A 25,613-nucleotide genomic window follows, 5' to 3' on the forward strand; every position below is an offset into this window, starting at 1 on the left:
AGAAAGTATACATGAAAATGCATGAAATAGGAACACTCACTAAATCCGTGTATCAGAATTTTAAGTTTCTTAAATCTTGTTTTTTAGTTATCATTTCCTGAAGAGAGTTGGATATTTCACATATAAGACTTAAGATTATCTGCTGATGCTGATACGTACCTTCTTTGACACTCATTTTCTGACTGTATTTTTCAGAATAAATTAAAACATGAGTATTTTTCTTAATTTCAGAGTTTGAACGTTTGATGGAATTAAGCAATGAAATAAAGAATCCAAGTAAGTTGAAGATCTGAATCTATTTGATACTCTTAGAAGAAATATAATTATGTACTAATGACTGGAGTTCCAAAAAGATTCTTTCTGAGAAAATGGCAGCTTCATTTTTCATGGAACAGCTTGCTTCCTTATCCTTCCATTCATTTAGAAGAATATTAGTTTGTATTGAATAAAATCATTATTGCCTATAAGTCTTTTGAAGTTTAACTTTGACAATAGACTATAGGTTGCTACTAGCTAATTCCTTAAACAATGTGCAAACTATAAGCTGTAAATTCTTTTCTCCGTTTGAGAAATTAATTCAAAAGTCAGCCAAAGATTGCATTAGATGTCTTTTCCCTGTATAAACTTTATTCTATATCCAGCATTCCATAAATAATAGGGAGATACTAATATTTTACTACAATAGCCTTTTTTTCTCACAAGGATTCATGCATTATTGACTTTTGATGCTTTCCTTTCTGCAGCAATACCTCTGAAATCAGAATTAGCTTATGAGGTTCTTGAGAAAGGAGAAGTTCGTTTCTGGATTCAGGCTGAAAGCTTATCACCAGATTCTACCTTCAGATTTGTTATTAATGATAAAGAAATTGAAAACAGTGATGTAAGTACATATTGAGTACTCTATATATGTGATTTTGTTTAATAAACCCTTATGCATTAATAGGTATTATATTTTTATAGTTGCTTAAAACCATATTATTAAGGTCTGACAATACCTGAAAGGAATGCCAATCTTGAACTTGAATCTTTTTTTCAGTATAGAATTCCTGTTGTAGAGTAAGCCTATTCATACTAAAAAAAGAGAGCAAAGTTTAACCCTCAGAAGTCTGTATTCATTTTGGGTAGCTATATGACCAACAGCCAAAGAGAAGGAGAAATTAGACACAGACCAGTACTAAACACATCTGATTAAAAGTAGTGCACAAATATTTTAGGAAAATAGCTCAAGACAAAAAAGGTGCTTCAAGTACAGTTTTGGACTCCAAACCAGCAAGACATGCTGTTCCCAGAGACCCTCTGAGGCTACTGCTACTAGTTTTACATACAATGTGGCAGGCACTTGACAATGCAACAATCGTCATAGTTATAAAACTTTTAGACGGTGTAGCTTTCAATTTTTTTTTTTTTAATTTTATCTTAGACACTAAATGAGCATTGAATGGCTACATGGAGATGAAAGGGCAGGCCACCAGCTTCCTGCATTTTTATAGCTCTAGGAAGACCTTTCATAGAAAGGGACACAAAAAAGTGGTCAGATCGGGCTGAGAAGAAAGCAAGGTCATGCCTTTTCAGAGCTGGAGTATGGTTCATCTACTGGGCATAAAATACAGCACTGCAAATGTCTTTTCCTGTGAGGAATCCACCTCCAGTGCAGCTGTTTGAAAGGTTCAGTTTATTTCTGAGGATGCAAAGCCTGGTTTTGGCCAGATAAGCTTATCAGCATTTTTATACCATAGAAAAGCAAAGAGCATTTACTTTAATTACATATTGACAAGTGGAAGAAGAAGTGTTTCTGAGTAAAATACCTCTCTGGTTTTCTTACTTTAAGAAGTAATAAACTATAGCACTGAAACCCTGAATATTAGTGACTGGGATGTATTGAAATGACAATATTCTGTCTTGGCAATGTTAGTGGAACAGAAGGAGCTATTTTTAGTTCGCATATGTTTTGGAAGTGTTGACATCAGAGAGAGTCTTGAAGTGGAGCTGCATTATTTCACCTCTTTAATTAGTAACCCACAGGTGACATTTACGTTTGGAGACTGATGATATTTTTGTGGAAAGTCACATAAAAGCCTGGTATTTATGGTGCCCATAAAATCATTGAACTTCATCTTGCTGCATAATGGCAATAGTTAGAAGCCTAATTACACTCTAAAACCTGCCTGGAGACTGGGCTACAGTCACTGAACATGTTCAATAGACCGTTATGCTGGTGAATTGTAGTCTGATTCTTGACATTGGCTGAAGTGATAAATTTTTCCTTCTAGGTCCTAACAGGGAACGGTTTCAGTAAGATTTCAAAATAATCTGAGAAGGGAATGAACTGGCTCCCATTTAATCAGCTGTCATTTAAATCTTTTAATATTTTTTTTCCTTTACCCAAATGCAAGAAATAAAAAAAATTCTAGAAGTGTGATAAAGGATCAGATTAAAACATACATCTTGCTCTTCTTTTTCTGCTTCTGGCAAATCGCTCTCTCCCTGAGAACTCATGAAATGAATACAAGTGTTGTCCTTGACCTGTGTGGGCAAGAAACTGTAAACGAGAATTTGAATTTGCACTTTTTGAAGCGCAAATTCAACCAAACTTGACCAAACTTCACGTTTGGTAAAGTTTATGACCTCTTTTTAACATACCTGGCCTATCTCCTCAACTCTTACAAATGAACTCTTACATAAATAATTTTTCTACTTAATTTCCTGATTAATTAAATCTTGTCTTATTCTTTGACATTCTGTCTTTCTTTGAACTATGTATGGGAAAGTGCATATCCAAATTATATGAGCATTTTCTCCTGTTATTTTATATAAAAGTTATACCTCAGCCTCTTCCCTCTAAGTCACTTATTTAATAAATTGTTATCCTAATAAATCTGTTGGCTACTGCTTTGTTAATTCCATATCTTTTCTCTTTCTTCATTCTTCAGTTACCCCATTAAGATTTAAACTAGTACTATTTGTACATTTGAAAGTGCCAGTAATGAATGCTAAACATCTTGACTATGTCTACACTATTCTTCCAGGCTTCTTGTCCATACAACAGTGACTCTGTTCTTGAGGCTGGCCAGAAGGCGTCCCTCAAAGCTGAAGCAGACATATCTGTGGGGTCATTCCTACTAATTTTGCACTTAAGGAAGTGGTCCCACAGAGTTTAATAACTAGAATTTTTACTAGCTTTTTTTTCCTTCCTTCTTTCTTCCCCTTTCCTAAACTTTATCTAGCTGTGGCTTCAGGTACTTTTTTCTAGTTTTGAAGTCTCATAAAAAGGTTGATCAAAACATTCTGTTTATAAGGCGTCACATCTCCTTTTAATAGTAACAGGGTCTATAATAATTTACTGCATAGAACTCCTTCTAGATGGTTACATTTACTTTCCTGTCCCATCATGAATGGAACAGTTAGTGTGTAATATCCTTGGCCACATTGGTTACCTAAAAGTATTCACCAAGTAACTTCTGTGGAAGTATTTTTGCTTTGCTTTAGGAATTTGTTAGTTGAGATTCAAACAACATCACCGTTAGTGGGACACACGGTCCTCATGGTTGTTACTCACTGAATGAAAGAGGATATTACTTAGTAAAAGTTGATTGTATCTAAATAGTACCTGCAAATTCAAAACACATATTTTGCAAGTATTGTCCAATATTTGCTTGCAATTTTCTGTTTCCTTGACGATGCCTGCTGATAATTTATCTTTCTGCAATACTTAACAGAAAGCAAACACAAAAAGGACACAAACAGTGGAAAACATATTTAACTTTGACTTCAAGTCAATATTTGGTGTTTTGGTTATTCTGCAAGCACTTTAGTAGGTAACTAAATGTTTTGACAGAATTCTAATTCTCTTTTGCTGGACTTGGTTGATCTTTTTAGTTCCCAGAAGCTTTGTTGGTTTTGCATGTTACTGTTCTCATGGTCTTGCACTTTAGTGTTCTTTGAAAAGAATACCTAGCATTAGATGAGGAAATCATTATACCCTTCCTAAATAAACTTTTTTAGTGCGAAAATAAGATCCAGTATTGAGCTGCCACATACATCTCAAAGATATTTAGTAGTTATGACTTTTTGGATTTGTTGTGATGGATTTATTTGGAGATCCACATTTGTGTCTACAAACATAAAACTTCCAGCTATTTCTGGACTCTGCTAGGAATAGTGCTTCAGCCTAGCAAAACCCCTTGTTGAACTGGAAGCTGTAATGCAGCTAAAGGCTGGCTGTGTAGGCTCTTCTTCTAACATGCATAATGCCATAAACTATTATTTTTAAATCCAAACCAGCTGTATTATGATGACTTGAGGATTCCAAATGCAGCTGCACACAGAGGTTTCTGCGACCGCTGGGATCTTGTTGTACAACAGTAAATACAAGCACAGCCCTGTTTCCATAGTTTACAATTAAAAGGACATGAAAAAGATTGAGTGTGGAGGCAGGGATATAAAACATGATTAATTTGATAGGGAATAATAAGTAATTTACACTATATTAAAGTTATTACTTGTTTATTTCAGAGGCATAAAATAAATTGTGACCGTTCAAATGGCATTATAGAAATGGTGATGGACCGATTTACAATTGACAATGAAGGTACCTACACAGTACAGATTCAAGATGGAAAGGCCAAGAACCAGTCTTCATTAGTTCTCATTGGAGATGGTACGTTCGCTGAAACATTGAAACTTTGACTCTGATGAAGAAATGAACTTCAATTATGCTTTGAGTAATTTTGTGACTAACGCATTTTTCATTCACTTCTTCTAAATTTAGCATTCAAGGCGGTATTGGCTGAGTCTGAGCTCCAGCGAAAGGAATATCTCAGGAAGCAAGGTAAGACAGACTAGATCGCTGACTTTAGGCCCAGTTTGCAGCTAATGATGCATCCCTGGTGAATACTAAGTGCTTCCAACTTCCACTGATTTCATTAGAAGATGAGTATATTGCACAGTTTGAGGAGACATTGAACCCTTGGTGGATCTTATTTTCTAACATTGTCATATGATACATGCAAGTTGTGACAGAACTTTCACTAAATAGAGAAATAAAGTGGGAGTCCTTACAAGAGGTTATCATTGATCAATATTCATGAGAAGTGTGCCTACTGTAGGCTGTGATCCAACAAAACATTTCAGCACGTTTCGTTTTAAGCATACAAATTGTCCCTTCAATATAATTGACAGAAAAGTAGACAGCATAGTGTCAGACAAGGAAGATTAAAATCCCGATCCTGTGGTTTCTGTCCAGGCAAAATTTCAGGAACTAAATGTGTATTTGTTGCATAGTAGCTATACAGTTACAGAGTTTGTTATATACTTGTTATTGATACTATTTGCAGCTGAAAGTAAGAATTTTTTTTTAAATAGATTTAGGAAAGAAATGATACCGCTTGGAGCATAAACTCACAAGATCTTTCAGTTCTCAATGATTTAAGTGAAAGTCTGGGACTTTGCTACCTCCCAGGTCTGGATATTGCAATTACAGGCCCTAATCCTGTAGAGACTAAAACATATGAATTTACTGACATGAGTAACTACAATAACTTTAAAAAGGCTATGTATGTCAGTAAATTTACTTAAGGATATATATATTTGCAGGATTGGAACCTCAGTGGGGAAAAGGAATATTTCCTGTTCTGCTTGTAATGTTTAACACACGTTTTAACTTTATATAATTTGGACAAATAATGTCTGGCATGGGATTTTTGCTGTGAACATTTAATTGGGTGTTTGGATACATTTGTTTATTCTCCAGTTCCCTTTGTATTAAATACATTGTTTGTACACTTGTTTGTAGCTACTCTGTTTCTTTCCTATGCTTAGTTGGCAATTGGGCATAAACATATTTAGTAAACTAATTTGTCTCACTCACCATTTTATGTTTTGGAATAGTACATGACTTACCATACCAACAGAGATGAGCCTCAGGTTTCTAAGCTGTACTGTAGACACCTGGTTCAATACGATAAAAACTTACTGCAGGATTTTCCTTCTAGTGCATGGGTAGTTCAGGAGTTCCCTCTCATCGTTCCAGTGTAAGGATGTTATAATATAATTGTCATCCTTTCTCTTTCTTTCACTGGATCTCTCTGATATTCTTCATTCTACAACATAGGCTTTAAGACAATTTTGTTTCTTAGGTCCTCACTTCTCAGAGTTTTTGTATTGGAAAGTTACAGAGGAATGTGAAGTTTTGCTTGCTTGTAAGGTAAGGAAATATACTTGAAATAATTTGTTAGAATGTGTTGATTGAAAATTGAGGTAGGAAAATGTGAGGAAAGATTTTGATATTTTTAAAATTAAAAGCTTTATATGAAAACTTTTTTTTATTATTTAGAAATATTTAAAATCAAAATTTATGAATTACTACTCTTCAGCAGCATTCTTCATTAAAAAAAATTATAGGACATTTCTAAATGCGTTACATGATCTAACTCTTTATAATAATTGTGAGCCATAAAAATAATTTAAACAAAATATTCATCCCTTAATGCTCCTTCTTCCGTCCTCAAAAAATAGCCACGAAAAACCAGAGTTCAAACTCTTTCCTCACCGTTTTCTGATTTGGAGGTTCCTCTACCAAAGCATCTGTTATTTAATCAACTGTAACCAAACGTGCAACAAAAGCTTCTAGAATTCTAGAAGTTATAAAACATGATATTTATTATATTTGGCTAATAACTTTTGAATCTTAACTAATGCTAATGTGCATGGAATTCAGAGTAACTTCTGCTATTAGCATCTTTACATGCCATTCTAAACTGATATATTTTCATTTTCGTTGCTCTTCTAGAGTTACTAATTAGAGGTCTGAATAACTAAGTTAATTGAATTCAACAGGCATCAAACTCTTCTTCATTGCCTTTTCCTGTAATATGGACTCTTTTGCATTAATTTTCTCCACTTCTTTTGAATAAGTTTTTGGCTTTTAATTAGACTAACTTGAATCATTCATTATGAGCAATTTACATGCACGTTTGTGGGATTTTTTTCCTTCATTTTTTCTGCTCACTAATTAGGAGACCTTTAACCTCAACTTATTCCCAGCAGAACTGACCTGGGTGGTGAAGCTGCCATTCTGTGTGCCCCCATTTTAGGGCTCCACACTCATTAGCTAACATGGTACCTTTGCTGGTACTGAGCTGCATAGCTGGAGTACTTTATAATCTCGACATGCATTTGCCTCAGGCATGAACCCTGCTTATCCTTTCATTCACATGGGGAATTAAATGTTGCCAAACCAGTTATACTAGTGTTAATTCTCTACAAATTAATCTGAAATTATCCTTCTTTTTATTGACTGTTGAGCCTGTTTATACCACTGAAACTGTGAAAGGCTGAGCATCTGATTATATGCTTTTCACCGGTGTACTTTTTGTTCATAAGGTCAGAACATTTTATGTAAATGAAATCTAGGATGTGGGCTGTTTGCACACTCGTCATTTTAACTATGCCATTGACCTTATAATGTTTGTTACTGTTACTATGTGACTGGCCATTAGGTTCACATGGTACTGTTGTTTACACCTGTTTAACTGATATTTGTACATAGGAAGAGTTTGAACAACAAAGCCTGGATTTGTCCTACAAACTTCAGATACCTGACATTCAAGTTAGAAGCGTGGCTGCCGTGGGCTATTTCTGTGATAATAAAAACATCCAAGGAACAATCTCTGCCTCCCCATGCTATATCATAGCACTTGGCCCAGGTCTCTTCTAGAGTCTGTTTAGTGCTCCTGCACAAAAATAATTGTCATGGGTGTTTTTACCTCTTGAAAGAGCCTGGGATAATATGAAGGAAGTACCTATAAGAGAGGGCTTTTTGCCTTGACTTTCTCAAAGGCCATGGCTTGAAATATGGGGGTTAGGAAACCAGGCCAACTGGAAGCTTGTAGGGCAGAGGACTGACTGTATGATCCAGGTCCATAACAGTAATAATGAACAAATATGGATTGTGTTATAAAAGAGTATATAAAAAGTAATACACATTACCTCATGTACCACTTATTTTCTATGTGATTGGACCTGATTGACTTTACATTGACTTAGCATTTAATTCTGAAATAGCTGGGATTGATGACCTTGTTCTTGGCATTGTAGCCCCTGCACGCCAGTGGGACATGCTTGTCCATCTGAATGACAATTTGATGGTGTTTGCTTTTTATTGTGTGTTTATTTTTCTTCATATGCCAGCATCCACTATCATTTTTCTTCAAGTACTTCTAAGTTTCAGAACGTTCAGAAGCTACCGGCTCTTGCATAACTTTGACCCTTATTTGTACTATGTCTGTTAAAAGCAAGATTTTTGGTGTGTGGCTAAACAGTGAAAAAGGTAACTTTTCATAGTAAATGTCAACATGAAATAACTTTGGCACTGCAAATTGCATGTGTCTGAAACTCAGTCTATTTATTGTCAGATTGAGTGCTAACAGTCTTTGATGAAAAATTGTTGAAAGGCTCTAAAGGCTTGTTCCTTCAGGCTTTGTTCAAATAAAATTGCCACTCATGTCATATGACTACAGGAATAGCCACTTTGTAGTTACTGGTAAATGTAAAATGCTGCTCACTTTTCTCAAGCAAGGTGTTGCTTTGGGCCAGGTTGTGATCTCAAATATTCTGTCAGAGATCCATAGCAACCACACTGGTTATTAAGCAGCAATATATGTGATTAATTTGAGCAGGTTTTATAGACATGTCCAGGAATCAGTATAGGAGACCCTCCTATTTGCCTAGTCACCTCTATAGAGAACTTTCATAGAGCTGTTCATCTATGGAATGACTTCTCTAATGTGAAAGGGTTAGAAATTGGTGCATGTTTTTTCCTCCAAGCAAGCCACTTGAAAACTATTGCAGATCTGTATTAACTTCTGGGCTGCCCTCTATCCATTTGTTCAGTTCTTTTTTAAGGAGGCTTTTAAAAGCAACTGCCTCGGGACTGAGAAATGTCCTGCCAGCTCTGTCCTTCTACCAAAGCCACGGGAATTCAGGCTATGCATGGAAATACCATTGCACTTCTGTGATTTTTAGAAGGGTGTGGGGATAGTGATGTCAAATAAACCATAGAGTTTCTGAAAGGGAGAAAAATAAAATATATTGCCAGGGTTTCTAAAGAGAGCTGGCCTTTTAGCTTCTTTGAATTCACAGTTTGAGGTCATTCATCCAGCAATATTTTAAGCATCACCAATACACAATTTATATTACAAAATTATAGCAGTACTTGAGGTATAGCTGTAGTCTATTTATGCATTGCTTAGATGAGCTGCTGCTACTACAGCAAAATTCTGGCTTTCAAGCAACTTCTCTGCATCTGCAATACATTGTTAAGCACCTTTGTGTTGGGAGAGACTGCAATTTGTAGGATTCCTCAAATCTTTTTACTTCCCATAGGACAGAATGTAGTAGCAAAAAGGATTTCTGGTGCAGCTCGCAATTTTGAAGTCTCAAATGCTTTCAGAATAGTAATTTCAGTTGCTCTCTGCAGTTTAGCTCTGAAAGACATTGCTTAGGTAGCTGGGATAAATCTGCAAATTGGCTGAAGACTCTCTAAGATAGGGCCTAAGTTCTGTGTTACAGCTCTCTGGAGACACATGGCAAACACAAAACGATAAAAGAGAGTTCAGCAGCTCTAATTTCAAAGATACTTCTCACAGATATCTCTAGACAAACTACAGCCACATAGCAAGGGTGCAAAACCCTTTAAGGGAAGAGATTGCCTTTAAGGATTTGACAGGGCTCTGAAGCTGTAAGCTGTATACTTCTGACAAGTTCTGTGCTGCAAATAAATACCGTAGGGCTAAGATTTGCTTAGTAGGACTTGGTTGAAATTGTTTTTTTACTTAGCTTTATTTGACGTGTTATAAAAAAGTTGGCTTCTTATGTTGGAAGTACCTGTGTGACTACATACAGTGCGATACCTTTCTTCAGGACATAGCCAGCCAGGCTTATGTGCCTTTTCTGTTGTACAGGTTGCGAACACAAAGAAGGAGACTGTTTTCAAGTGGTATAAGGATGGTTCTGGGATTGATGTCGATGAGGTGCCTGATCTGCAGAAGGGAGAATGTCACCTCAGTATTCCCAGGGTACAGTATTACCTACTGATTAGAAATGACAGCTTCTGCTTGACACGCTATAGATTTGCCAGGCAGTGCACTAAACCAGCTATCATGATTTCTGTGAACCATTTTAAGAAAAAGCATATTTGCTACCCTTCAATTAGCTGGTGAGTAACTAATGCTAGTAAAAGAGTATCTATTTTTGTTATCAGCTCAGACAGTTCATGCTTAAGTTGCTTCAGTGTCCTTAGGTGAACTCTATCTCGTTCTTTCTTATTGCTCTTTAATTTTTCAATTTGTTCAAGCACCTCATTTCTGACAGTGTTTCAGTTTTATTGCCTAAAATGAATAGGTTTGAGGTATATGGCTTCTTAAGATTTATCTTTATGCAAACAGGATAACCTAACTTGTGTCTGTAGCCTTAGCCTGCATAGTTGCTGCCTTTGTCAAGTGCCAAAGCCTCCCCGGATTGAGTTTTTCTGCTTTCAGCATAATGTGCATTCCATTTAATTGATTTATTTATTTTATTTATTGGTTTAATATTCTCCTAATTTCCTTCCTTCATTTCACTTGCAAGAGGATACTGACTTTCCAGTGGCTTCACTTTTCTTGAGTAAACTTTTTTTGGGGAGGGTGGTTTCTGCTTGTCTTGAATTGCTCTTGTTACTTGCCATTCAAATATATGATGCTTCTACTATGAATTACTTGCTTGTGGACTTGTATAATTCTAAGACACAATTAAATAACCTCCAATCTATGTATAATTATTTATATCTTTTCCTTCAGGTTTTAAAATCAATTAAAATAAAAACACCCAAACCAAAACCTCCTACTGCCTTTAATGCAGTATGACTGTGTTAGATTTTAGAATGTAAGCTCTCCAAGGGTAATGAATTAATTATTTACTTAGCATAGATATAATTTGACTACAGTTGCTGCTTGAGTGAAAGCTACTGAGTTGATATTTGGACAGTTAAAGGATACAGATCTGTTGTTATGCTTTACATAGATTGATTCAAAAAAGTAATTGTTTTGGTTGAAGAAAACATTGCACATCTACAGTTTGTGTGGGTTGAAGTTACCCTCTGCTACATCTTACTACACTACTTGTAATTTCTAGTGACCAGGATCAATCCTGTTTGTCTTTTTGGAACAAGAGAAAAAACACAGTTTCTCAAGGCAATTGAACTGAAATCAGAATATGTTTTAGGCTTAAGGACTAACTACAGCTCCATAAAAAAGCATGCACAAGCCATTCATAGTTTCCATCTCCCCTCTGGTAAGATTATTTAACCAGAATGCAGTACGCTATATGTTGTTTGATTTAGAAAATCATGCAGAGCTTAAGCAAATGTTGTACTATTATCAAGTTTGTCAGTAAACATCTTGTGTTTTCCTTGTAGCTGTCTCGCAAAGATGAAGGACTTTATAAGGCAACACTATCAGATGATAGAGGTCATGATGTATCTACTCTTCAATTATCAGGAAAAGGTAACATTCAGTTTACTATATTGAAATAATGATCTCCACATGTTCTCGACAGGTGTCAAAGATCTACCGTTGCATATGTCAAGTTAGCAAACATTTTTGGGGTCCTTTGCACTTCAATTCTCTTGTTATGTTATAGAGGCCTGAACTGCAGATCTCCAGTTTAGGAGGGGCGACACTGGGCATTGTAATGATCAATTTCTAGCACTCTGACAGGCAAGAAATGAAGTAAGTTTCTAATCAGACAGACACCCCCTTTTATGTGGTAACTTTTGTAGACCACTTGCTTTCTCTCAAATTTGTTAAGCTTTAATGTCTACAAATAACCCTAAAGCACCGAAGTGCTGAATATGTTTATGTGGGACTGTCAGTGGGGACTGAGAGTTATTTTGATTGTAAAATCGTAAAGCTGTTTTGTGGGATAACTCCAGTAGGCAGCTAAGGCCCACACAGCTGCTCACTCACTCCCCCTCAGTGGGATGAGGGAGAGAACTGGAAGAGTAAAAGTGAGAAAATTCATGCGTTTTAATAGGTAAAGCAAAAGCTGTGCATGCAGGCAAAGAAAAACAAGGAATTCATTCACTGCTTCCCATGGGCAGGCAGGTGTTCAGCCATCTCCAGGAAAGCAGGGCTCCATCACACATAATGGTTACTTGGGAAGACAAACGCCATCACTCCGAACATCCCCCCCTTCCTTCTTCTTCCCCCAGCTTTATATACTGAGCGTGACACCATATGGTATGGAATATCCCTTTGGTCAGTTGGGGTCAGCTGTCCCAGCTGTGTCTCCCAGCTTCTTGTGCACCCCCAGCCTACTCACTGGTGGGGTGGTGTGAGGAGCAGAAAAGGCCTTGACTCTGCATAAGCACTGCTCAGCAGTAACTAAACCATCCCTGTGTTATCAACACTGTTTTAGTCACAAATCCAAAACAGCACCATACAAGCTGCTATGAAGAAAATTATCTCTATCCCAGCCAAAACCAGGACAATCTCCACCCCTTATTCCATACCATTTATGTAATGCTCAGGTCCCACACTATCCAATACTGCCTCATTAACCACCTCCTCCCTTCCTGTCCTTTGATATATACACAGATATCATTCCCTTAGTCTATGGATTTTCAAGTAAGGGGTATCCTGACCACTGGAATGAACAAAAGGTACAGTAGTTCTCCATCTTACGGTCAGGGGTTCTTCCAGCTTCCAGAGACTATACTTCAGGCATGGCAAGACTGTGCTGTGCTGGAAATGTCCAGTGAAATGCCTATTTAGAGAATTCACAGTGTCTAATTCTGTGGATCCAGGAGGCTTTAAAAATGTCAACCAGCAAACCCACAAGAAATACATTGTTAAACCAAACAGTGGGTCTCCTAAATGGTGGAGTTAGCCTTGAAATGTAAAGGATAAACAGAGAAGTTTAGCATGAATGGGGCCCTGGAAGACTGCATATTGTATGGGGCAGGTTAGTTCAAGCTCAGTGTGCATTGGCATTCAAACGAAGATAAATGCAAATAAGGGTGAGAGAATCTAGTCTAAAATACACCAATGATAGGCATTTAAATAAGGTTTCATATGCTATCAGATATCACAGTGAACTACTGTAATTCTATGTATATTTAAATTTGTTCAGTAAAAAAAATGTTCATTTACTTCTGAGTCTATAGCAAAGACTGATCTGTTGCCAACATAAATTATTTTTACTCAACTTTGGTAGAGAGAGCTTCACTGGGCTTCTTTGCTTAGGTCCTACCAACTAGGCCAAACTGAACCTGGATTCATCCCACCTGCATGTAGACATTTGACCCAAATAATGAATATTTTTTGCTGGGTTCTAAGAGAGGGAGAAAGACATGTCCAAAAATGAACTCAGTTTACCAAAGATCTTAACATTTTTTTTCAGCAGGTTGGGGAAGTGAAATAAGAGGAAAAGATGAATATCAGACTGAGTTCTTAAGGTTTACCTTCTTCTGTGTATCATCACTTGATAGTCTCTCAAGCATTTTTCCTCTGCATAAATTCTGCCCATTATTCTTTCAGAAAAAAATCTCATTTAGACAGTATAGGTCACATAACCCCACTTCCCCAGACATCTGTAATGTAATGTATACATAGTATGCAATTCATGTCCTCGTGTCAACATGCCAGTAGAAGCATACTGGAGTTTGCAGAGGGTTATGGAATTGAATCACAATTTATTTTAGCAGAGACAAAACCTGTGCAGATACAGATCAATACAGACCAAATATACAAGTAGTATTTTCTGAACTTCATGCATTTTGCTGCCTTCCCTATTCATAAAAATTCTTCAGCCTTGAATATGCATTCTTCAGATTATGGTGCTTCTTTCTTTTTCTCTGTTTCCATCTTACACAGTGACACTGAATAGGATTCTTCTGCTATGAAAGAGTTCCCCACGCTTCTGCCCTTCTCTCCAGGGTTCTCCCCTTCTGCAAACCCACCAGCTCTGTGATATTTCAAAAGCTCAATATGATACCTGGTTTCTTTCACTTGCTGTTGAAGGGGTTTACATCTGTCAAATGCCGTCCTACAGGGAGGAGGTGAAAACTGTTTTCACCTAGAATGCGATAATTTCTCTTTCCCCTTCACTCTCCTTTGAATGTGAACTATCCAGTTTTAATGACCTTTTATTGTTTCTGGCCTGAGGGATACAAAGACAAACATTTGACAGCAGACAGCTGACTCCACACACAGAGGAGATACTGAGTGACACAGCACAGAATTCACATGCTGTACACAGACAGTTTCCAATTTGTCCCATACACCTGTTGCAATTTTAATGGTTTTCTTTGCCTAAGGATGTGAAGATTTCCCATATTGTTTTAATTAAACTGAACATAACAAAGCTATATTCTGATTGAATTTTGATGGTACATTTTCTTTTTTTTCTTGTTTTTTTTCTCTTCAGTGTATGATGATATAATGCTGGCATTGAGTGGAGTCAGTGGTAAGTAAATGCTGTCTTGGCTTTTCATGTAGGTTTTTTCTGTTAAAGTCATCTGAGCCTGAGGCAGACAATTTTTATTGTAAGTGGGAAATCTCTGAGAGTCATGATGCTTATATTATTATGGACATGTTATTAAGTTTCTGAATAGGCAGTTGACCTTGCTAATTGACACTATTAAAAGGGAACAAAGTATTATTCCACCTGGCTTGTTTGGTTTAGATACTGTGGGAACGTTGTAGCAATAATTTTCTTCCTATTTTCCATTAGTAAGTGAACCTTGATACAGAGAGAACGAGATGCTGATCCTGCTCCCAGTGAGAAGTTGGGAGTCATTCCACTGAAAGAACAGGGGTTGCACAAGAACAAATTTTTCATGCAATTAGAATTATGACACTACTGTTTCACAGCAACTACATGACTAGCTTATTATTTCACAATGGATCTTGCTAGTCATAATGCTTGTATATGACAATAAAACCATAAACTCATACTGAACTTTCACCTGATATAAATCAGCAGATCTCCTCTGAGAGCCATGAACAATTGTCTTTTTGTGGTAGTTGAAAATCATGGCCCAGATCTTGAATTCTTTTTGTCCTGATAGTACAAGTAGTCCATTTGACTGTTTCCTGTTCATTCCACTATCCTGTTTGATCTCCATGTATTCTATTTTATGTAGGTAAGTCAGCCTCTCCACTCAAGATCCTTTGCACTGAGGAAGGAATAAGGCTCCAGTGTTTCTTGAAGTACTACAATGAAGAAATGAAAGTCAACTGGTCTCACAGGTAGATGTGAATATTTTTTCAATTTTATTTGAGAAAAGATTCTGTCTTTATGATTTAGTATTTACTGTTATGTGGCACTTATTTAGTAGCTGGACCACATTAATTAATTTCTTTTTCCAGCACTTCATATTCTCTTTTCACATAGATAGTACATACAGTAGAAGAAATATTAACAGACTTGTCCAACACCTATCAGGAGGGCTGTAACAGCCAGGAAAAAAGAATCTACAGTAATCCAGCCTCTTATTCAACACAAGACTGTTTCTCTGCCACTATACTATCTGATTGGTTCAAAGACAGCAAAATATTCAAGCATAGTTTTGTATTCAGGGTTGCCCTTTTCTTTAAATGGATGAAATTCTCCTCCAGTACTAGGTGAATACCAAAGATCTGCTTTCACAGTTTAATAAAAACCTGTATTAAGAAAGGAATTTTTTTTTTCATACTGATACAGTCTTAAGTAACCCAAAATATTTTAATTCTCTTCCTCTTCTTTGAAAAGATATTCAATGGGGCACAAAATACTTTGAGAATAGCCCTCAGAGCTGAGAATACGACCAGAAATGAGCTTTAAAGTTTCCAATAGTTTTCCACCCTTGTTACATTAATCTTTGACTTTGGAGGCACTCTATTAATCTATGTATTTACAGTTAAATGTGTGTTCAAATGCTTTGCTATGTCAGGCCCTCATTTATTTGAAACCGCAGGTAAGGTTTGGAAGGATTTTAAAACTCTTCAAGTGGTTTCCACTTTCATATTCCTTGATGGCCTACAAAGATGACACACCGTGAACTGGTCTGACTTGGACAGGAAGAGGCTGGTTTATCAGCATGTTGTCCTAGTTTTGCAATGATGTCCAGCCCTTGATTTCCATGAAGACAAGAACACAAGAAAAGTGTCAGTGATCATCAGGTTCAGGGAGCTTGAGAACACTTCTGCAAAGGTGTGCAGCTGTCGTAGTTTAGCCCCAGCCAGCAACTAAGCCCCACACAGCCGCTCGCTCACTCATGCCCAGTGGGATGGGGGAGAGAATCAGAAGGGTAAGAGGGAGAAAACTTGTGGGTTGAGATAAAGACAGTTTAATAGGTAAAGCAAAAGCCACACACACAAGCAGAACAAAGCAAGGAATGCATTCTCTACTTCCCATGGGCAGGCAGGTGTTCAGCCATCTCCAGGAAAGCAGGGCTCCATCACACATAATGGTTACTTGGGAAGACAAACGCCATCACTCCAAACGTCCCCCACTTCCTTCTTCTTCCCCAGATTTATATTCTGACCATGACGTCATATAGTATGGAACAGCCCTTTGGTCAGCTGGGGTCAGCTGTCCCAGCTGTGTCCCCTCCCAGTTTCTTGTGCACCCCCAGCCTACTCGCTGGTGGGGTGGTGTGAGGAGCAGAAAAGGCCTTGACTCTGTGTAAGCACTGCTCAGCAGTAACTAAAACATCCCTGTGTTATCAACACTGTTTCAGCACAAATCTAAAACTTAGCCCCATACAAACTACTGTGAAGAAAATTAACTCTATCCCAGCCAAAACCAGCACAACTCATAACTCAAGGTTTGTATTTAGTAAGTTCTGCTCCTTCTTTTAGTAAAAGTGATACTAATATGATGGAAAGGAAAAAAAAATATTTTTTGCCTCTGCCTTTTACTATATCTGCTTGAGTTTTAAAAATGACTTAGTCCATTCCACCATCCAGTTCATAGAAATATGAAACTAGAGAATGCTACATAGCTAATATGGAAATATCAATGTGCATATTTATATTTACACACAGACACCTCCCCCCCAATATTTCAGATTTTATAATGTCTTACACATTGATTGTCTTGAAGGTCATTGAACACAGATTTTGAACAAATAAAATTTCAATTTTTCCATGAAAATAATGATTGTAAGCCAGAGTTGTTAAAGCTAAAACAAGGACTAAAACCAACCAACAAACCAACCAACCAACCTCCCCTAGCCTCTCCAAACCTCCCTGCTCTTTTAAGTGGGGTTCTAGCAACTTTTTTCTTGGAAAAAAGGAAAGGCTAGACAACCATGGCTTTTTACCGTTGTCTGCATATCATGAAACATACCATGTAAATTTCTAGCTAGCTTTGAATTATCCACTATACTGCATAGCAGGGAACATAATACAAGTCCTAAAGCCAGCATGCATCATCCACTCATGGTACAGTGGGGAATATTATATGTAGTATTTTCTAATATATAGTAGTTTCTATCCAGGTATCTAATTTGGTACGCTGAACTCAATGCAGTCGTCTTACAGAAAGGGGAATAATAAAAATTCCTTTTCCCCATCAAACTCTCTAGCTATGAATCCAAATCAGGCCTGTCTGGGCAAATAAAATAACTGATCAAAGAGAAGCTAATGCTGATTTCATCTATTAAAAATTCCAGCTAAAGATGCTTGGGGAGGAAGGATGAAAAGAAATATTTCTTTAGTTAATGAGTAAAAGAGGAAACTACTTTTCAAACCATTGCAAGTAGTCTGGTTTGCATGCTCTCATTAAATAGCTTCTTCTATTTCCACTCTTCATGATAGATTATGTACCAGAAGAACCCCTGATCTGAATCAGTAGGGTATTTCTTATATTCGTAGCTTAGGAAGTGATGATAAGTCAATATAATGCCATTGTTTTTTAAAGACCTTTTTGTTAATTATCTGCAGTTAAGAAATTTGCTTCTTGTCTTGTTCTTAAAAAAAACCAAAGGTGTATTTTGACTTGATGCAAGAATAATAAATCCTATGCAAATCTTTTATTGTTTCTTAATAGATTTTTGAAGTTAAGTTAATGAAAAGTAAAGATTTTTTTCCTCATCAGAAACGGTTATTTGCCTCTAGTTTACTATTCTGATGTTAGTGTGTATGAATAGTACAGAACTCTAAAGTCATGCACCATTTTCACATACAGATATGTATGTGCATATACATATAAACACAGATGATTGTGTATGTGGAGAGGAGACTGAGAAGAGGGTGAACAAGTTAATCTTTGGAATGAAAGCTCAAGCTATTGGTTCCAAAGTGTTTCATACCCCCACTAGGAAGAAAAGAATCTTCTGGGAAATTGCTGCCATTAGTTGCAATTTATCTGTAGTTTAGGAATAGTATGTTATCCTTTGTAACTTTTTATAGATGATCTCCTGTGGAGAATATACATGAAAAGAATGTTCAAAGTAATTTCTGTTATTTTTTTCCAGGGAATCTAAGATTGCTTCTGGTGAAAAGATGAAGATTGGAGGTGCAGAGGATGTTGCCTGGCTGCAGATAGGTGAACCCACTGAAAAGGATAAAGGGAACTACACCTTTGAAATCTTTGGTGACAAGGAATCCTACAAACGCACACTTGATCTGTCTGGGCAAGGTATATTTATAAGACCATACTTGTATGGCGACTTTTCATGGATTAAACAGAATTTACTGGCAATAATCAGAGGAATGACAGTAAAAACAGAAAGCCTTTGGTCAGAACCAGTTGTAGTTTAGTTGCGTAACTGCTATGATCTTTTTAGTCTTGTATCTGTTTTCACCACCAGTGGCACTGGGTTTCAGGGTTTGGTTACCCATTTTGCTACTGCGTAACCCTGTATGGGTATTAAAAGAGCTTTAACATGGGTATGTGTTTAAATGTTTATACTGAGCCCCAAGTGCAAGTTATGTTCATGGACAGTAACTCTCAATTGTTTTGTTACAGCTTTTGATGATGCATATGCAGAAGTCCAGCGACTCAAGTAAGTGCTATATCTTTTGCATTTTAATGCTGTAATAACAGTGTCTTTACTTACAGAAAAAAATATTTTATTAATAATTTCATTAATAACATTATATATTTCTTTTCCTCTCTTCCTCAACAATTTTAGGGCAGCTGCTTTTGCTGAGAAGAGTAAGTTTATTTTACATTTTATCAAAGGTGTTCTACAATGTAGTCTAGTGTTCTCTTTAAGGCATCCATCATGATATGCTGCCATAGCTTTCAGAGTTCTGTGGCTGCAGAAATCCCCTGTTAGCACATAATACTGCAATAATAATAGTAATTTGTGGATTTATTTGGTTTTAGTTCCAATGGTTTAGTTCCACTAAAAGTTTTACACATTTTGCAAGCCTCCACTGTATCTTCTTGTGTCTGCAGAGGTTTTGTGAGGTGTGAGCTTCTGGGTGTCATACAAGGAAGTGTTGACTCTGAAAGCTGCTGATGATACTGAATATTGGGATCTACCTACTAAGTAAAAAAATTACCTGCTAATGCCTGTTGGGCAGTGCTTGCTGAGACAGGGACAGTGGGGAAGCTTGTTACTGTTAGGGGCTGTAGGAGTTCTGGTACTTTGATACCAAGTCCCCTGGTAATGACAAGATGCTTCTGCCCACAAAGAGAGTAGCAGAACAAATTTTCCTTAGATCTTAGATACTACCAAGATGCTAAAAGCATCCTCCTTGCTTTGCTCTGTGCCAAAATTACAAACTGTCACGCTCAGCAGTAGCTTCAAGGTTGTTATGTGTATCAGTCTAGAATGCTATAGCACAATCTCTGCTAAAAAAATCTGAGGGGACCATGAAATACATTAAAAAATAACACAAAATATCACAAAAAATGTATTATTTTATGTTTAATTAACCAGGGGCTACAGTTTTTTTTAAAGATAAGTCCAAACAAAAGCTGTAGTAGTATGGCACCAAGTTATAAAATCATTAAGAAATGAGTAATTTTGAGGTCTAAACTTCACATGATCCACATATTTTTCTTTAACTCCTAGATCGTGGTAAAGTCATTGGTGGTTTGCCTGATGTCGTTACTATAATGGATGGGAAGGTAAGGACAGTTTTTGTCAATGAGTCATGCTGACTGGTGAGACGTTTTCTTTAATGGCAAAAGGGGAGGGAATAGAGATGATTTGGTAGAAGCTGAAAGCAGAAGGAGGATAATTTAAACCACCTAATGGTAGTCATTTAATTGAGACACATGCAAACTCTAAGTAAGCACAGGTACCGTAAGCTGACTATACAGTCAGAGGAGACACAGCCTGATTCAGATCTTAGGCAAGCAAGGTCACCTTCAAGAGGAGCTGGTCTTGTGCTGATTATGTAGAGGCTCTGAGTTAACTGCATACTCCAATCCGGGCTGGCTTTCAGCTCTGCGTACTGAGCAGAGCAGATCAAGGGGAGAGGCCACTGCTGCCCTGTAGAAGAAACTGAAGAGGCAGGAGGAAGCAGCCACTCTCTGAGAGCCAATATAACAGAAACAAAAATGAGGTCCCATTCTCCAGCATGCCAGACATAGACTGTTACGGCTGGTAAGAGTAAAGGAGGGTACAGAACCTACCTGGGCCAATGGGCTAAACTCTCCCCTCTTCCTGTATGTTGGCAGATAGCCCCATTACAATATATAATTATGATAAATTGAAGGCCAGTGAATACACATATTTTTTGACATCAGTAATAACTAAATGCCCAGATACAAAGTCAAAATTGGTAAATCTTTGCAAAGTCCCTTCCTAGGTCAGCTTGACTGGTGGAGATGATAAAATTTCATGATTCTGACAGACCGGTGTTCCTCACTGGGATTTTTGTTGTGGTGGAGTGGGATCTCATGCAACCTCAGCCCAAACTCTCTGGATACTAAGATAGAAGGAGAATAATATTAGTCTGAGCTGCTGTTAGTCCTTACAGGTGCGAGGAAGTACTGGAACTCAGTCTTTCCATCCTGGGGGTGAGTTCCAGACTCCAGACACCCATGCCTTCAGTCCAGGAAAGACAAACTCTTTTATCCTTCCCACACAGACAGCAAGTTCTTGTCTCTTTCTCCTGAAGCAAATCTTCCTCTGTTGGGTGCCTTGTCCTTCCCTGTGGGGAGAAACTAGGTCTTCAATCTGGGAAGAAAGATTACTGAAACAGAACAGGGTAAAAAAAAAAAAAAAATCTGCAATATTGTGCACGGTGCAGAGGAGGTACTTGGAAATGATTATCCAGCACTTCTCATAGCACAAGAACTAGGGAATGCCTAATCACATGGTCATTACAGGCTTTAAAGAATCAAAAGGAAGTATTTTTTCAAGTGGTTCATAATTAATTTGTGCCTTAGTACCTTAGGCAAAAATAGATTTGGGTCCAGAAAAGAAAATACGCAGTATCATGAAAGGAAGTCCAGCAGGGGCCATTAAATACAATGTTCTCAATACAACTTGTGCTTATAACCAGTTTAAAAGCCACCAAATTATGGAAAGCAGGAAGGTATACTGGGAATAGGATCACACTATTCATCCTCTGTATTTTTGTATACTTTCTTAAGCAGTTGCTTTTGACCTCTAAAAGAGCTAGACAGACTTTAGCAGATCAGCTCATGAGCCAATGTGACTCTTACCATCTGCTGGCTATCAAGAGCATGTTGATCGGGCTGTTTATGTCTCTTGTATGAAATGCATCTTCAGAGACTACGGCTGTGTTGCTCTGTGTGGAAACTGTTTTTCTTATCACTGGAGTAAGAGGTTGCACACAACTCTTCCAACTTTCTGTGTACGTGGCCATTTTCTGGATATCCAGGAGCAGTCTCTTTAGAAAGATGGGGGAACATGTGGCCCTTGCAGTGGATGCTGAAAGCTGCTCAACTCTGGACCAGACAGAGATGATTGTCCTCTTGGCCCATTCCTTCCTTTGTCTCTAATGGATGTTCACATTAGATGCCTTCTTATTGTGGTAGACAGAGGCACATCACAGCTAGTCTTTTAGGAGGTTAGCTGTAAGCCACTCTACGACCAACATCTTAAAAAAGTCTAACGGTAAGGAAACAGGTCCGTGAAGTCACCCCTGACTGCATCCACAGACTAGCTGCAGTTTCCTTGTACAATCATGCCCTAAAAACTACAACCTTAAATTAAGGAAATGCTACATAGTGCATTTCCAGAAGTAAAAGACTTCAAAGGAGAACTAGTTGTGTGAGGATTAAATAACTGAACGTGTGAAGAGAAAATCTCTGATTCCTGAAATCAGGCAAAACAAAATGGATCACAAGGAAGTGAAACTTTAAAATCACCTCTAAATTAAATATGAACAGGTACCATGCAAAAGTTGTGTAAGTACCAGCGTGAGAAGTAACTATACCAGAAAAAGAAAAGAGCGGAGAGTTTTCCTCATGCAATGGAATGGTATAACTACACAAATATACAGGCACAAGGCAAAGCTTTACTAGTGCTTCTTAAGAGCGTATAAATGATTTTAGGTCACATCTATAATTTAATAAATTAGAACAGGCCCAAATGATCTAAAATGACTGGAATGTATCTGTTCTCTAGTAAGTTTTTAATATTAACTTATTATGACTTGATTAATTATTATGAATTAATTATTAATTGCTCTTAAATGAGGTCACTTTTGAGGGCAATAGTCATGAAATGTTGCCTGAGTTACAGAAAGGACAGTAAGATTTAAACTCATGATATTAGACATTAGTTTGATTTCCCCAAATTTTATTTTTGTGTTTGGATCATTACTCCTTTAAATATTTTACAGTGAGGCTAGTCCCTATAGGCTATTAGTTACCCTTACATCCTACATGGTATCACTTCTTTAAGAGTACTCACACACTTAGGTTGTCACTAGGTTGTACCCAGAGCATGTAAATCTTCCTTCAACATTCCCCTCTGACTTTGGAGGCATGTAGTATGCAAGACTGCTTCTATTTGTGAACATACGGCACTTTTGATCACTTAAAATTTCTTTCTGTTTTATTTTTTTTCTCTGAGTTATATCACACCTATTCAGTCATCATCATTCAAGAAACATATTGCACTAAAACATGCATGTATGCACACAGATGGACTTTCTCTGCTCCCTGTGGGTCAGGATTCGGCAAAACCTGAAGGGGAATGTAGAGGGAAGGGAATATAAGGAAGCATTCTGGTGGAAACTATCAGTTTTGAGTTGTTAATTGGGTTTTTTTTCTTTCTTTCTTTCTTTCTTTCTTTCTTTCTTTCTTTCTTTCTTTCTTTCTTTTTTTTTCCCTAACACAATGGTGCATATGTGAAATTCTTAAGGTGACTTAATTATCTAGGGCAGAATTTTGGGCAGAATGAGTTTCAAGCAAAGGTGGACAAAGTAGGCACTAATCAATGCAACTTCTCAAATGATTCTTTCATTTATTCTGTCATCACTTACCTAAATACGTAAAGTTTACATACATATACATATGGTGGTCAAAATGGGGTTCAGCAGTAACTATACACAAATTTGGAAGAACAACCATGAAAATTTTATAGGGTTCTTCAATCTCAGTTTAGTCCTTGGAAAATACCAGAACTGCCTGGATGGCCTACTAGGTCATTTCAGCTATTCTCTGAATATGCTATACACGCGTGTAATACTTTTACAACATTTATGTATTACTTATTCTTTGTGAAATATTTCCATTTTACTAGTCAGCAGCACCTGGAATCAATGTCCAATGACTCATGTTATGTAGTCTATTTTAAGTGATTTTTTTTTTTAAATAATCTCAAGCAATAACCTCAGGAGACCTTGGTCAGAAAAGATTTGCTCAGTTCTCCTCCCTGCTGTGTACAGGGAAACTTCAAGGATGTTTTCAAACCTATCATTGCCTGAACCTCATGTCAGACTAATGGGTTGTCAGGAGTTTCCTGCAGGCAGGACTGCAATGATAGTCCAACACACCATCTTCAGACACTGTTAACCTGAGGCTATTACTGCATCACAGTCACTGGTAAGATGGTGGAATGACTGAATCAGAGAAAAAAAAAAATTAGGAACTCTACTTTTCATTCCTCAAGTACATACCTGTCTTACTTTTATTAACTCGGAATAAGAAGTGCCTGAAAGCAATATCGAGAATATTCTGGTTAAACAGATCTGACTGATCCTTAAAATTACTTCTTTTTCCTCCCTCAGACGCTGAATCTGACCTGTACTGTATTTGGAAATCCTGACCCTGAAGTGGTTTGGTTCAAGAATGACAAGGCCTTTGAATTTAATGAGCACTATGTGTTTTCACTGGAACAAGGGAAATATGCCAGTTTAACAATCAAGGGAGTGTCCTCAGAAGACTCAGGCAAATATAGCATCCATGTCAAGAACAAGTATGGTGGGGAAACAGTGGATGTCACTGTAAGTGTGTACAGACATGGCGAAAAAATGCCTGAAATTAAGCCAGGCCAGCTTGCTAAACCCAGGCCAATACCACCATCAGAAGAAGTCCTCAAACCTGAGGGCAAGGCAAAATCCAGTAAGAAGTAAAGCTTCACGCTACATTTGACAAACAAGATGGAATACATGAGCTGTAGTTGAGGTATTCCCACACATAACTAATGGGTAATGTCCAAAGGGAAACTGAGCTTTTAGGAATTTGCTTTAGGGAAGTAGCTGTGCTGTGATACTGTACACATCTGCAACAATCTCATTTTGAATATATCTAATAGGGTGGGACTTGCAAATAGCAAAAAGCCAAATGCCTTCCAGAGGTTCCTGTATGCAATGGCAGGTTGCACAAACCTACAGTAAACCTCCACTTCCACCCTCCTCAACCCCCTGCAAAAAAACCCCAGCCAAACAATCCTCTGAGAACAAATGTCCCATCAGTAAAGGTAGTGAACTGCAGTTAGATACATATTCAGAGATGGTTCCTTCTTTGTTCCACACACAGTCCCTTTGGCTTTGAAACCTCTGATCCTGTAAGTCCAGTGGATAGTCTCTGTTTAGTAGTGATACTGTTGTTTCATAGTGTGACTTTATCTTTAGTAGACTTTTACAAATGTTCACTGTTTACTCATTGAAGCATAGGTCACACGGTTGTATTTTGTTTTTCTTGCTTTGTGCTAATAAAACTTTAAAAGTCACCTTTGCTACTCACTGCTCCAAATCACACCTAACTAGTTCTGTTTACTCTCTTTCATTGTTTAATTATTGCTTATTGCACAATTTCACAGCTGGTAGCATGCAGACTATTGACTTTCAATAAAGAATGCAAATTATGGTTAATCACAGTCACTGTGTGGCACTTGGGACATTAATTTTGCTCTTTACAATACCGGTCAAGATGCAAGCTTAAACTGGTACCAAAAGACATGTATACAATTCAGTCACTTAAGATAATTATGTCTTTGATTCTCCTCTATCCAAAATGAACAACAGAACTCTTCCATGGGTGAAGTGATGTTCTGCTAGGCAAAGATTTCAATATATGCTTATCATGAAATGTTCAAATAGAATGGGCTGCAGTGAGATTACTCACATATCCGTCATACAATATGATTGAGTGTTTGCAGCGCTGGCTTGTTCAGATCAGGTTCCTTGTTCAATAAAAGTCCATTTAGCTAC

The 25,613-nt window shown here is 37.4% G+C and overlaps 1 protein-coding gene across 4 annotated transcripts in view; it reads left to right on the forward strand.

Annotated features, from left to right (window-relative positions):
* Nucleotides 1-25,279, forward strand: part of MYOM2 (myomesin 2) — an 82,895-nt gene extending 57,616 nt beyond the window's left edge. For all 4 annotated transcript variants that reach the window (XM_075498042.1, XM_075498044.1, XM_075498041.1 and 1 more), the window contains 14 exons: nt 232-276; nt 744-880; nt 4,513-4,657; nt 4,769-4,828; nt 6,135-6,202; nt 9,960-10,073; nt 11,450-11,537; nt 14,461-14,499; nt 15,179-15,284; nt 18,497-18,660; nt 18,991-19,027; nt 19,157-19,179; nt 20,048-20,103; nt 24,189-25,279. In XM_075498042.1, coding sequence (XP_075354157.1) covers nt 232-276; nt 744-880; nt 4,513-4,657; nt 4,769-4,828; nt 6,135-6,202; nt 9,960-10,073; nt 11,450-11,537; nt 14,461-14,499; nt 15,179-15,284; nt 18,497-18,660; nt 18,991-19,027; nt 19,157-19,179; nt 20,048-20,103; nt 24,189-24,533 — 1,427 coding nt within the window. In that variant the 3' untranslated portion in view covers nt 24,534-25,279. The remainder of the gene's footprint in view (nt 1-231; nt 277-743; nt 881-4,512; nt 4,658-4,768; nt 4,829-6,134; nt 6,203-9,959; nt 10,074-11,449; nt 11,538-14,460; nt 14,500-15,178; nt 15,285-18,496; nt 18,661-18,990; nt 19,028-19,156; nt 19,180-20,047; nt 20,104-24,188) is intronic.
* Nucleotides 25,280-25,613: the final 334 nt, after the last annotated feature.

The sequence above is a fragment of the Mycteria americana genome, chromosome 3 (genome assembly GCF_035582795.1).
Source record: "Mycteria americana isolate JAX WOST 10 ecotype Jacksonville Zoo and Gardens chromosome 3, USCA_MyAme_1.0, whole genome shotgun sequence".
NCBI classification, from domain to species: Eukaryota; Metazoa; Chordata; class Aves; order Ciconiiformes; family Ciconiidae; genus Mycteria; species Mycteria americana.